Source organism: Labeo rohita, chromosome 5 (genome assembly GCF_022985175.1).
Source record: "Labeo rohita strain BAU-BD-2019 chromosome 5, IGBB_LRoh.1.0, whole genome shotgun sequence".
In the NCBI taxonomy this organism is placed as follows: Eukaryota; Metazoa; Chordata; class Actinopteri; order Cypriniformes; family Cyprinidae; genus Labeo; species Labeo rohita.
Genome location: NC_066873.1, coordinates 15,597,094 through 15,610,451, shown reverse-complemented (window position 1 = coordinate 15,610,451; position 13,358 = coordinate 15,597,094). Strand labels below are relative to the sequence as shown.

The following is a 13,358-nucleotide window of genomic DNA, read 5'->3' as shown; positions in this document are numbered from 1 at the left end:
TGAAAAATTTTGAACAGGATGAAGATGTCCAAATTTTTCTTATTTTCTTCTATTTAGTACTGCCCTTCTAAAGGAAAAGAAGATACTTGCATGTTTCCTGGAAGACAAATTAAATACAATTTACCTTGATCTTCAGATTCAAAAAGTTTTCACCCCCAGCTCTTAATGCATCATGTTTCCTTATTTTTTAAATGATTTCTTATTGTTATCTTTTTTTTGTTTGTTTGAATTATTCACTTTTCACAGATTCTGCAAGGGGTTTCCTAACTTCCGCATGCCACTGTAGATACATTTTTTATGGTATTGAGGTGCTAAATGTGTGGTTTTAACTGTGGTTCTCATAATCTAAATGTATGGTGTCATTATGATTATTTAACTGCTCCCAGTCAAAACAGAGCATCCCCGAACTCAAACATTTGATCTTTACGACTCTTGACGAGCGCTGATTGTCTTCCATTTGTTTTTCTTCACTAGTCACGTTTGATCTCTCGAGTCTCCATGAGATCTGGTGTTACTGTGAAATCTTTCCTACAAGCATGTGGTCTCACGGTCTGGTTGAATTGTCTAGTGTGCACGTTCAGAGGATTATAAGGATTCAGAATCGGTTAAAATGGTCTTCATGTCTGTGGTCTTCCATGTTTTTAAAATCGGTTAAGATTTGAAAACCATCTAGTTTGCGACCAGCCTTAGGAGCAAAAATCTGCCTTTAAACTTAAAAGAAATAAAAATGCTAAACTTACAGTTATAATTATCAATATCGACTTATATGAAAATGATATCTGATTGACCAATATCGATTTTTACGGCCATATCTTATTTATGGCCATATCAGCCAGCCTAGTCATTGTTTTTTGCAAATCCAAATGGTGGCACAGAAATTGCACACTTCATCTTTAAGGAAGTGATTTTACTTGTAATATTTGTAGATACAAGTGGCAAGTAAAAATCAATCCAATCCACACATTCTCCCACATAATCAACACTCTTGTAACACTCCTTACTCTTACTCTCCCATAATAAGTCATAAGAGTGTAAATGCTGCACATTAATCAAATGGAAAAAGATTCATGAATACTTCATCAGTTGTACTGTTGTACATTTTTCCTATGACTCCTAATCACTGCCAAGTGTTTTATTTTTAAATCTATTTTTAAAATGTCAGATATTGAATGTTATATATCTTGAATGTGGCAGTTGCGTAGCTGTCTATGCAGGGTCAGAAAGCTCTCAGATTTCATCAGAAATATCTTAATTTGTGTTCTAAAGATGAATGAAGGTCTTACAGGTTTGGAATGACATGAGGGTGAATAATTAATGACAGAATTTTAATTTTTGGTTGAACTAACCCTTTAACCCTGTTCAATCTCTTGAGGATTGTATGGCTATAACAGTGATCCACATGTTCCGTCTACCTGAGTTTTCCATAGTCTGTGTTGATAATGTGATCAGTAGGAGAACACTAAACAAAATATTAGTTCCATCTGATCTTTGTGTGATGTAATTCCTCATGTGGAGGCACAGATCAGAGACAGGGTCTGGGAGCTTGATGCTCTTACTGCCAAAACCCTGCCAAAAATAACAGCTTCAACCAGCCTAAGGTGTTTTTCTGCAGAATGTATGAGTGAAGTGGAGTGACAGCAATTTCTCCTCTCGCTGAAAGTGTTCTGTAATCACTCCACTCTAGCCACACTCTGGGTTTTCCATTTCCTGCTCCATGCTCACCAGTGATAGAAACCACACTTCATGTTTGCTTAACAGCAAAATTTGCAACTAGAATGTTAAGAAGGTGAGCTTCAGGTTCACTCCGCACCTCTCACATACTTAGTTTGTCTTAGTATGTTTAAACTTGATTTCCCAACTGTCAGGTGACAAAAACCCGTCTAAAACCACCACAAAAGACCAGCCGAAGCAGCATGGCTAGAATGTAAGACTTGAAGGCATAGTTAGTTTGCAAAGGCTGGTTTATGGTGTTTGTAAAAGCTGGAACAGCCTGCACAACTGTTAAAATCTGAACAGATTTTAAAACACTAGGTGACTGTTTAGATGGTTACAGAAAAAAAAAACACTACGAGAAGTCATTCTGAACACAACAAACTCACATAGAAACATCCTGCAGCTCATTACTAGGAAATGCATGGCAAACTAAAACAATAAGTGTTGCTCAAAATATGAAAAGATGAATATCTGTATGCAGGACAGAACTGAAGCTAAAAAATCTGTACCCTGTGCAATTTTCTGTCTCAACTCCAACTGTCTAAAATCTGCAGACTGGCTCTGGAAGCTAGTGTTGACTTATCCAGACTGCAAATCAGGAGAAAAATCTGGGCAAAAGTCATGTACTTCCAGCCTTAAATAATTTCTTCAAAACCCTAACATCCAAAGCAAATACTACTGACAGTCCACTTTATTCTCTGCTTTTAAAATATTACGTGCATGTCAAGAAATAACTGAGCAAGATATTACCATAGATTCCATAAAAACGTGATTGAAAGCTTGAAAAATTGTGCACTGTCATGCTGAGAAAAAGCAGGACCTGCTCCATTTCTTTTACTGGCATTCGCCTGTCATAAACATACCAAGAAGGTGTATTATGACAGTAGCAAATATTGCTTTGTGATTGATTGCTTTATATCTGGCTGTAGCTGTAAAGATAACTACAGACATCTAAACTGCATGATTGTAAACAGTATCAGTAAGCACCCAGCAGGAGTGAGAGCAGAAAGCATCATCTATTTCATCCAGACGGCGAACATCAACACTTTCCCTGAAAAACCAACAGCAAAGCTGACAACTACATCCCTTCTTACTTCCTCCAATGAGAGAAATGCATAAAATGGATTCTGCTTATCTAGACAAATATGTGAAATGAAGTGAAAGTGAACCACCCTGTACCCTTAAAAATAAAAGTTCCAAAAAATGTAGGTGATCTCCCAACCTAAATAAGCTCAGTCTGCTCAGTTTCACTGGTTTCATAGTGGGGTTGAGTGATTGTCAGACTGGAGAACTGGCTGGTTGACAGGCTAAAAGAGTTTAAACCAGATCAAACCAGCAAAAATCCCTTTAGGTTCTTTGTTTTTCAACACATGATTGTCATGTGCTGAGATGATGCCAAATATGATTTACAAAAGGTGAGCCAAACTAAAATTTCCTGTCAGCGTAACAGACAAAGAAGTTTAAAGTGCCCTTATTATGCCATTTCAAATATTGTCTTTTATGCAGTGTGTAATGTAGCTGAATGTGAACGCAAATGTTCTGCAACGTTGTAAAGCTGAAAGTGCACAACATATAAAGTTATCGTCTTCCAAAAAAAATGGACTCTGAACAGAGTCGTTAGTAATTCAAATCAAGTTTCCGTGATGGCTACACGTCACGGAGTAACACATTTGCATATTTCCGCCTATGTTTTATGTTGGCCAGACGCAAACAACTTGACCCCGCCCACAAACACGTCATCTTACTGGCTCATGGAAAGGAGGGGTTTAGAGAGACTGAACTTCTTAGAACAAAGCATTGGAGAATCTCTGGAAAATGAGGTGATATTAAATACATATTTTGAGAAAACAAAAGCGATGTTTGACCTTGCATGCATGTAAACCTTTTGTAAGAGACTCCCAAAACTATGGAAGCCTGTTTCTGCCGCTGAATTAAAAAAAAAATGGTAATTGTGACTTTTCATCTCACAATTCTGACTTTTTCTTCAGAACTGTGTGATACAAACTCATAATTTTGACTTTTTTTCTCAGAATTGTGATATAAGCTCTAAATTGCAAATTCTGAAGTCAGAACTGTGAGATAAAAAGTTGCAAATCTGACTTTTTTTCTCAGAATTACATGATATAAACTCACAATTGCGTGTTAGAATGTCAGAATTGAGACATAAACTCACAATTCTGACTGTGAGTAATTGTATATAAAAAATAATTCAGAATTTTTTTCTCAGAATTGCTAGTTTATATCTCGCAATTGTGACAATTGCAAGTAAAGTGAGCATTGTGGGATACAAACTTGCAATCTGGAGAAAATATCTGTTTTTCTTTCCCAACAATATTGGCCTTTATAACTCACAATTGCCAGTTTATATCTCATAATTCTGAGGAAAAAAGGTCAGAATTACATGAAAAAAGTCAAAATTAGGAGATATAAATTTGCAATTGCAAGAAAAAAGTTAGAATTGTAAGATACCAACTCACATTTGTGAGAAAAAATGTCAGATTTGTGAGATTTAATCTTGCAATTCTGTCTTTATTTCTTGTAATTGCGAGTTTTTGTCGCAAAAAAAAAAAAAATCTAAATTGTGAGATAACCTTGAACCTTGAAATGACACAATAGGGGCACTTTAATTGAGAATGCTGAACAAAAGAAGCTTTCAGTGAACAGTTCTTAAACAAAGCATTTTATTCTTAGTGTGAAGGAAATTTAAAAATCTCTAGAACCCTTTTTCTATTGTAAAGAATCTTTTGTGGAATGGACAGTTTCAATGAATGTTAAAGATTCTTCATGGAACCATAGCTGCCAATAAAGAACCCTTTTTTAAAGATTCACTCAAGTTCCAAAAGCATGTTTTGCAGTGATGCTATAGAAGAACCTTTTTGGTTCCTCAAAAAACCTTTCAGTGAGTGTTCTTAAAAAAAACATTCTTGGTGTGAGAACATTGATCTAAAGAACCTTTTTCTACTGTAAAGAACCAATGGAAAGGTCCCATGGATGTGAGAAGTTCTTCATGGAACCATGAATGCCAATAAACAACCTTTCTTTGTAATATAAGCCTGATTATTCTCAGTATATTCTGTTTTGCTGGTTTCATAGAGGGCTTGAGTGCTTGTCAGGCTGAAAAACCAGCTGACTGACAGGCTAAAACTGTTTAAACCAGATCAAACCAGCAAAAATCACCTTAGGGTCTTTTTTTAAACATTATCGTCATTTACAGGGCTGAGATCATGGCAAATATGATTTGCTAAACGCAAACCAAACGTATTCATAACAATCTCCTGTCAGCCTAATAGACGAGGAACTTTAAATGAAGATTGGCAAGGCGCTGAACGAATAAAGCCGTAGTAATGAATGCAGAGCAAAAAGCATTATGGAGCGCCGCTCTTGCGCAGAGCACTGCGTCGTCATGGCAACGGGATTTGTTAGGTGAAGTGACGGTTTAAAAATATGCTTGACACTTGTTAAGAAATGTTATGCAAGAGGTTCTGTCTCTCTCACCCACCCGCTTTGCTTTTCCCTTCTGTAGGCTTGGCAGATTTCCCGAGCAAATTACTATTGCGGATACATGCAGCGATGAATTCACGTATTGGTGGCAGGTTCGGTGACTCGATTTAGAGGTGTTGGACCAAACCTTTACCCTGCTCACCAGGCCTGTTGGTTTGTGTTGGCATTGGACGCTAATGCGGCGGCATAGTTCAGTCCCTCCTGTGAGTCAAACAAGAGCGTTCTGTGTGTACCTCTTTCATATAAGCGCTCAGCCCAGAATAGACACTCTTCATATAATTCAGTGCTCTGGGGCATGGCCTTGTGAATACAGGGCTTCAGCATTTTGCAAATGTATGACTTGTGTGAGGAAATAGGTTAGGAAGCATTTTAGTCAGACCATTCCAGGGGAAAAGGCCGACATAACTGCTTGTGAGTGAAGAGGTCACCGGTCCATTCTCACCCGCATTGAAAGGAGCTCATGCGTGTAAAGGGGCAGAGCGCTGATGATTTAGTTTACTAGGTCAGCATCAGTGTGGGCAACTTCTTCACTCTATTTTTATTTATTTTGTTTAGAGAATATTTGGCTCTATCAATAGTATATCGGTCTGTTTTGCAAAGTTATGGTTTTGCATTATAATATATATCATTTACTCACCCTCAAGTTGTTCCAAACCTGTATGATTTTCAAATGTTGGTAAACCCATACAGTGTTGGAACAACTAAAGGGATGAGTAAATGATGACAAAATTTTAATTTTTGGGTGAACTATCAGTTTTAAGGTCATAAATGGATTAGACGAAACCTGATCAACACAAATACTTAAAATGTTTAGCTAAATAACCAGATTCTGTTCTGCATGTATTAGCTTATTCTTTTAAAATGTACTTATGTACTTATGTGCTTGTTCTTTTAAAATGTACTTAAAATGTACATACTATGTACTTATTATAGTAATTACAATAACTAGGTAACTAGGTACTAACGCTGAACCTACCCCTAAACCTAACCCTACCCATGTAGTTACCTACCAGTACTTTCCTTGGTAAGCACACTGTAAGTACATGTACTATAAAATAAAGTGCAACCATAACATTTTACTTATGCATAATTACATGCAACTACAGTAACCCTAAACCAAACCCTCATCCTAACCCTAACCATATACAGTAGTACATGTAGTTAATTAATATTACTCAGTACTTAAATGTATAATTACACTGTAACAAGGACACCTTAAAATAAAGTGTAACCGTCTGTTTAAAATGAGCATATTTTTGATAGTTTTCAGTGTTTTTCAGTACATGTACATGTACATGTTGATTTCATATGATCTTTTGTTCTTAGGCCATTTGTGACGTATAGAAGTTGTAGAAAATCTCCTTTTTGAATGTTCTTTTTGTGTAAAATCCGAGTTTGAGCACATTACTTGCTTTCTGTTATCGCAGAAAATACCAGTGTACACTAGAGCCTTGCAACAGACCATTTAAAAGATTACTCCAGGGCTTGTGATTGCGGAGATGTAATATTGTGTTCGGTATTAACGTTGATGTCCGTGTATTTGTTTTGACATTGTTTTTATCTCATCCTATCACCAAGGCTGCTCCTTAGTCTGTTGCTTGAAAAAAGCCTCTGGGTGCCGCACAATATCGCAGCTGTTTGAAACATTTACCAACACAAGGTACAAGGTTTCAGTTGTTAATATTAGTTAACTATATCAATTCACATGAACTAACAATGAACAATACTTTTACAGCATTTCTGACAAAAAACGATGCATTAAGAGCAGGGGGGTGAAAACTTTTTGAATTTTAAGATCAGGGTAAATTGAACTAATTTTGTCTTCTGGGAAACATGTAAGTATCTTCTGTAGCTTCTAAAGGGCAACTCTAAATGAATAATAATAATAATAATATTTAGGCAAAATAAGAAAAATCTTTGTTCTGTTCAAAAGTTTTCACCCCCAGCTTTTAATGCATTGTTTTTCCCTCTGAAGCATCAGTGAGCGTTTGAACCGTCTGTAATAGCTGCTTATGAGTCCCTCAGCTGTCCTCAGTGTGAAAAGATGGATCTCAAAATCATACAGTCATTGTTGGAAAGGGTTCAAATACAAGAAAATGCCGAAAAACCAAATAATTTGTTTGACCTGAAGGATTTTTTTGAAGAACAGCAGGACAAACAAGGCATAAACAGCTATCACTAAAACAAAAAAACACAGCCGGTCACAAAAGAGCATTAAGAACCAAGCATATGTAAACTTTTGAACAGGGTAATTTTTTATAAATTCACCTATCATATATTACTTTTTCTAGTGGATTATATGTAAACGTCTTTTGCAGATTCTGCAAGGTGTATGTAAACTTTTGACCTCAACTGTAAGTTCTAATAGTTTTACCAGTAGCTTACTCTTAGAAAAAGGGTACAAAAGTACCTTATTTTCCCCTAAAAATGATACATAATATACTGTACCTAAAAGGTACGGTTGGGTTTTGACACAAATTTCACAATTCGATTAGATTCTCATTCACAAGCTTGTGTTTCAATTCGATTTCCGACTTTCCGATTTCTGAATTTTAAATCGATATTGATTTTTTTTGTTCTATATACATCAGGTACAGTACATGCCAAATTTTCTCAAGGACAAAAAAATCTCTCAACCAATTCTGTAAAATATACATGAGAATCAGTTTGGTACTACATTACTATAATACTGAAGGTTAAAATTAACTGATTTGTATTTGTAGTTTTTTAAACTGACTAACATTTTTTAAACTGACTAACAAGTTTATGGCCAAAACGGCATTTGTTGTTTGAATGCTGTAATAAAATAAACAGAATTTGAAATCTGAGACTTTGTGTCATATCAAAAGTAACAAAGCACAAAGCTTATTAGGATTTATTGGATGGGAGGTGTGCTACAATGTTCCATTCATGAACTGAAAACAGGCTAGACTAATTGATTGATATTGTTTCGTAAAAATAGTAATCAATTAAAATCAAGAAATCAATTTGTTTACCCAGCCCTACTAAAAGCTATATACTAGTACTTTAAAAGTACAAATTAGTACCTAATGTGTACATACTAGTACCTTTTGAAAGAGTACCACCCTTGTGACAGTTTTGTACCTTTTTTCTGAGAGCATAGAGATGGTTTGGTGTATGTAAGAATGCCTGATGCTGATTTTGTCCTTCTGTTTACATGCAAGTTAAACGCCCAGAGAGGAGTGCAGGAGGACGTCCAGAGAGGCAGCCAGCCTGAGAGACTGTAAATAGATCTAGGGAGGGTTACATAAGGCCTCTCATGTCTGTCTGTACTAGAAAACACTGAACGCTTAATCCCTTGAACTTGACTTCAACTGCAGTTTTGTGATTATATGTGTGTGCCTACTGTACATATACTGGAAGCCTATGCACATCTGTACACACAAACAGTTTTTTCTATCGCTGACACATACAGTACATGGCTGTCACAAACTGACTGAAATGTCTGCACTGTATTTTGTCTCCTTCTCATGAATTCAGCGATGACTCAATGAGCAATGAGTGAAGCTCACTGTGTTTACTGTTGCATGACCAGCTGACGTAGATGGTTTCATTAATGTCGGCTGCAGATGTAAAAGAAATGCAAACGTCAGATACACTAACAAACGCAATATGTTCTACTTTCTAACCCCTAAACCTTTGAATCAGTAGATGGCATTTATATGCATAACGATGCCATATGAAATTATATAGAGTAGTTATAATTATTTATATATTTGAGACTTATTTCCCGCTGGATTCTAAGTGTATGCTAATTCAGCCACCAAGGGATGGAAATGATCAGCTTTCATGCATTTAGACTATGATTGCTTTCTTCCAGTGTCAGTTAAATGCTGTTAGAGTGTTTTTTTCACAAGTGATTTTCACTGGCAAAGCCACAATTCTTTTTTAAAGTGCATGTCAGGCTGTGGTTAGTAATGCTCAAATTTAGCTGCCTTGATGCAGTTGATATTTCATTAATAATGTCTTTGAAGCCACATCAGTTTTAATGGTTATGTAAGGATTGCAGTAATAGTTCGTTCCCCTATATAAACAAATAGCTAGTAGCTTTCAGTTTTGATGATGTTGTTTATAACTGGATATGCAAGAGTTTATGTGTGTGTGTGCATATCTGGCAAATGATATTATTTTAGAACTTTATAAAGTAGGAATTTTGAAAATCAGATTTTAATTCTATTCTGCTGCTTTTTTTTTACTTATTTGTTTACTTATTTGTTTATTTTATTTTATTTTATTTTATTTTATTACTTTCTTTTTTATTTATTTAACCTTATTTTTTCCAAACTATTTATCCTGGTCTTGACTGTAACTCTAGAAACCAACACAAAACAATACATTTAAAATGAAATGCATGTGATATTCTACGCTTTGTGAAGCTGCTTATGAATGTCACTATGAAAGCATACATGCTAACCAGCTCACACCATGCATTTTCCCTCAGGTCATTATGACAATAGCTGATTCAACTCCTCTCACACCTGCTGTTAAGCGGCTGCGTGTGTTTATTTGCCTTGCAGATGGCCTTAAGCCACGCAGTGCTCAGACTCTCATAATGCTGTATCTGTTTTATTTCACAGACCTTGTCAGCATCTGTGTGTTGGCAGTAAAAGCTTGATGTTTCTATGAGTTTTTAATACAGAGCAGGTGCTCTGATAGGAATATCTAAAAGCAGGTCTTTTATGGTTGTAGTTTTTATTTATTTATTTATTTATTTTGTGCTGGAGGTCAGAACAAAACATTTCTAATCATCATATTTTAGACTGTAGGGACAAATAAGGTACAAAATAATGCCTTACAAAACTCTTAAAGATGGAGTTGTCTTTCTCTGTCTCTTTTAATAAAATTAAATTGTTGATTCAATTTTTAATTTTTTTTTTTTAAATGTAACAAGGTTGAAGGTAGGGTTGTATGATTTCCACAACGTGGAAAACACGGACAGAATTGCGAAATCTGGTCATAAAAAAATGAGTTTTACTGTATAACGCAGAATCTCATGGGAATTTGCCAAATTTGGATCAATAAATCAAGTAGGTCAGTACACTTACATCAAAACGTGATATGGACTAGTGACTGTGAAAATTAAAGGGGTCATCGGATGCCCATTTTCCACAAGTTGATATGATTCTTTAGGGTCTTAATGAGCAGTCTGTAAAAAATTCTCAGTGGTAGTGTAAACACTGTACACTTTTTTCACCTTGTCAAAATCAGCCCTTTTTAAAGCGAGCTAATGAGCTCTGCTCATCCCACCCCTCTCTTCTGTGGGGTGACGAGCCATAATGTTTACTTTAGCCGCATTTAGCCACGAAACTTGCTTATTTAGAAGAAGATGTATAAAAAAACCTTATACTCACTTCTGAAGCTGGAACATGAATGATTTGCACAAACATAGACACATTTATGTAGATGGCCGGGCGCATTTCCTTCAAAAATGAAAGTAATGTTAATCCTCTGCGTCTTCAAGATGTCAATGATGACTGCATTGTTCATTATTACATCCAACGACAAAACACCTCAGTCGCTCAATCTTGTCTTCCCCTGCAATGGAGTCGACACAGTGGCGGTTGCACTGTTCACTCGGATCATTTAGGGCGAGTCTAAGGTAAGACACCAGTGTCGATCGACTATCATGGGAGCAGCCTTGGTCAGTATGATGTCACCCTGACAAAAAGCTGAAAATGGCCTGATTTGAAGAAGGGGATATTACTTATAAAGATTCTAAAATTCAGTTTTGCATCCAAAAATACTATTTAAATATGAATCCTGCATGTATCTCTGTGCCTCAGTATATAGTTCATAAACAGTACATAAACATAATCTCTACAATGGATTTGAGAGTCACTTCATTAACGTTAACATCATCATATCATAAACAAACAGAAACTCAAAGGTCTTGTCAAGGCAACTCGTCAAAATAAATGTTTGGTTTAAGTTGAAGAAACTGCGACAGAAATATATTACTTAATGTAATGATACAGTACTACAACTACTACTAATAAAATATATTATTAAATAAAAATATATTATTAAAACATTATTGTTTAAAAATACTTACCAGAAAAATGATTTACCAGAATTTGTTTAGCTGAAAAATATAAATACACATGTATTTAGTATTTTTTAATAAATAAATATGTTATTTTTTTTAATTCTATAAATTAATTAGAGATGCTTTTGATTATTAATTTTATGAAACCATCAAAATGGAAACCAGACAATTAGTGGAAAACACAAAATTTGTTAAAAATAAAACTGAATTTGAGGGGAAAATAAATGTTTATATCATAAACTTTTAATAAATTGCTGTTAAATTGTGTATGATTCATGATTTCAATTAAATAGACTTGTTTTTTGATTCATATTTTTTATTTAACAATTAAAACAAAGTCTAGAAAAATAACAATCTAAGAACATTTAAGCAGGAAAAAAATTGAATTTGGAAAAAAAAATATATAAAACACAATTTGGGGGAAAAAAAAAAAAACCCCTAGGTTGAAGGTTGATTGTTACATGCATTGAACACTGCACTTTGGTCTCTTTATTATTTGTGTCACATTATTTCTCTCCATTTTGTAGAAAAGGATCCAAACTGTGCATGTGGTCGTGAGTGCCACACTTTTATGGAATGTTATATATATATATTTTTTCTGTTGGACAGAAAACAGGGGTTGCGATGAAAATGTGGAAACAGGTAGTTTTTTAAATAAATAAAATTAGGTAATAATTAAAAAAGATGTGAAATGAGACAGGTCAAAATTAATTCATTTTAATGCTTGTCATGCAGCTATTTGACTACGCATAAAAAATGCCCGTAATGTTTTAAAGGGGACATCATATGCAAAACTCACTTTTGGCATTTGCATATAGCAGTGTGTGGACACAACCACCCTATAATGATCAATTCAAGGAGTTTTGATTTTCTGAGCAGTATGACATAGATCCCGTCTACAACCACTGATGGACTGTGCCTTATTAGCATATTTCCACCCTTAGACAATTGTACGCTTTCTGCCATTATCTTCGCATTCAAGCTGTTGTATCAACAATGTCTTGTTAGCAATGCAGGTGTTTTGTAGTTGGATGCAAAAGTGAACATGAAAGTATTCACTTTCTCCCAACATCAGAGCCACTGAAGAAGCAGTGGATTAGTTTTGTTTTTGATGGTAATACGCCACCAAATACACAAAAAACGGAACAGAAGGGCGGGGTGAGCAGTAGCACTTTATCATTTAATATGTGAACATGCTGTGAACAGTGCTGTTTTTGACAAAGTTTTGACCATTGAGGAATTTTAAACAAAGTATGTTGCAGACATTTCATAAAGACCCAAAAAATGATCAAAATAGGGCAGTGAAGTATGCTATTCGTGGAAAGTGTTTGTAGTACAGTTTGAAGTTCAGTAGGTTCAGCACACACACAGACTTAAAGTAACTTCTCAGTTTGTATCTGTCTTTCTATCACTTCAGCATTATTTCCTCGTCGTCTTCGGCCATGATGGACAGAAGCCTCTGGAACTGCGGACAGAGGAGGAGTCAGACTGTGACGAATGGGTGGAGGCCATCCAGCAGGCCAGGTAGTGTGGCTGTTTGTGTTTGTTTTTTGTATCCTGCTCAGTCAAGGATGATATTTCACAGCGCTAAAGAAGCTTTACTCTCAGGCTGAAAGAATAAAATCATCATAATAAGAAAGAGACATATCAGAGCGGGTTAAGTCAAGCGCATTGTGCATTTATCCCTGTCACTGCAGAGCAGCACAGCAACAAATAAGCCGCACTGAGGTTGACAGCACTGTTGTCCTCCTCTCCCCGGTGCTCAGACGTGCAGCCTAAGATCAAACTTCGCAGTCATGTTTTATACATCTCATCTCCAGGAGACAAATTTCTAAAGAAAGCTTAAACTGCTTTATTTGTTGTATCACAAATCTGCCTTAGAGCAAGACTGAATATTAAACTGTAATTTCAGACTATTGCCAGGAGCGTCATGCATCTATTTTTTGGTTTTTAAGAAGTAACAGCCCTTTCTTGCTGCCAGGCAAGATTTTAGCAACTTAAAAACTTCTTAGCAACTTAGTAGTTCATTATGTAGAAGTCTAGTGAAACAGTTTTCTTTTAGTATGTTGGGATTCAT

The 13,358-nt window shown here is 35.6% G+C and overlaps 1 protein-coding gene across 3 annotated transcripts in view; it reads left to right on the top strand.

Moving 5' to 3' along the window:
• The window catches only part of rasgrf2b (Ras protein-specific guanine nucleotide-releasing factor 2b), an 84,410-nt gene that overhangs the window by 15,869 nt on the left and 55,183 nt on the right, over positions 1-13,358 (top strand). For all 3 annotated transcript variants that reach the window (XM_051108881.1, XM_051108882.1, XM_051108880.1), the window contains exon 2: positions 12,699-12,805. In XM_051108881.1, coding sequence (XP_050964838.1) covers positions 12,699-12,805 — 107 coding nt within the window. The remainder of the gene's footprint in view (positions 1-12,698; positions 12,806-13,358) is intronic.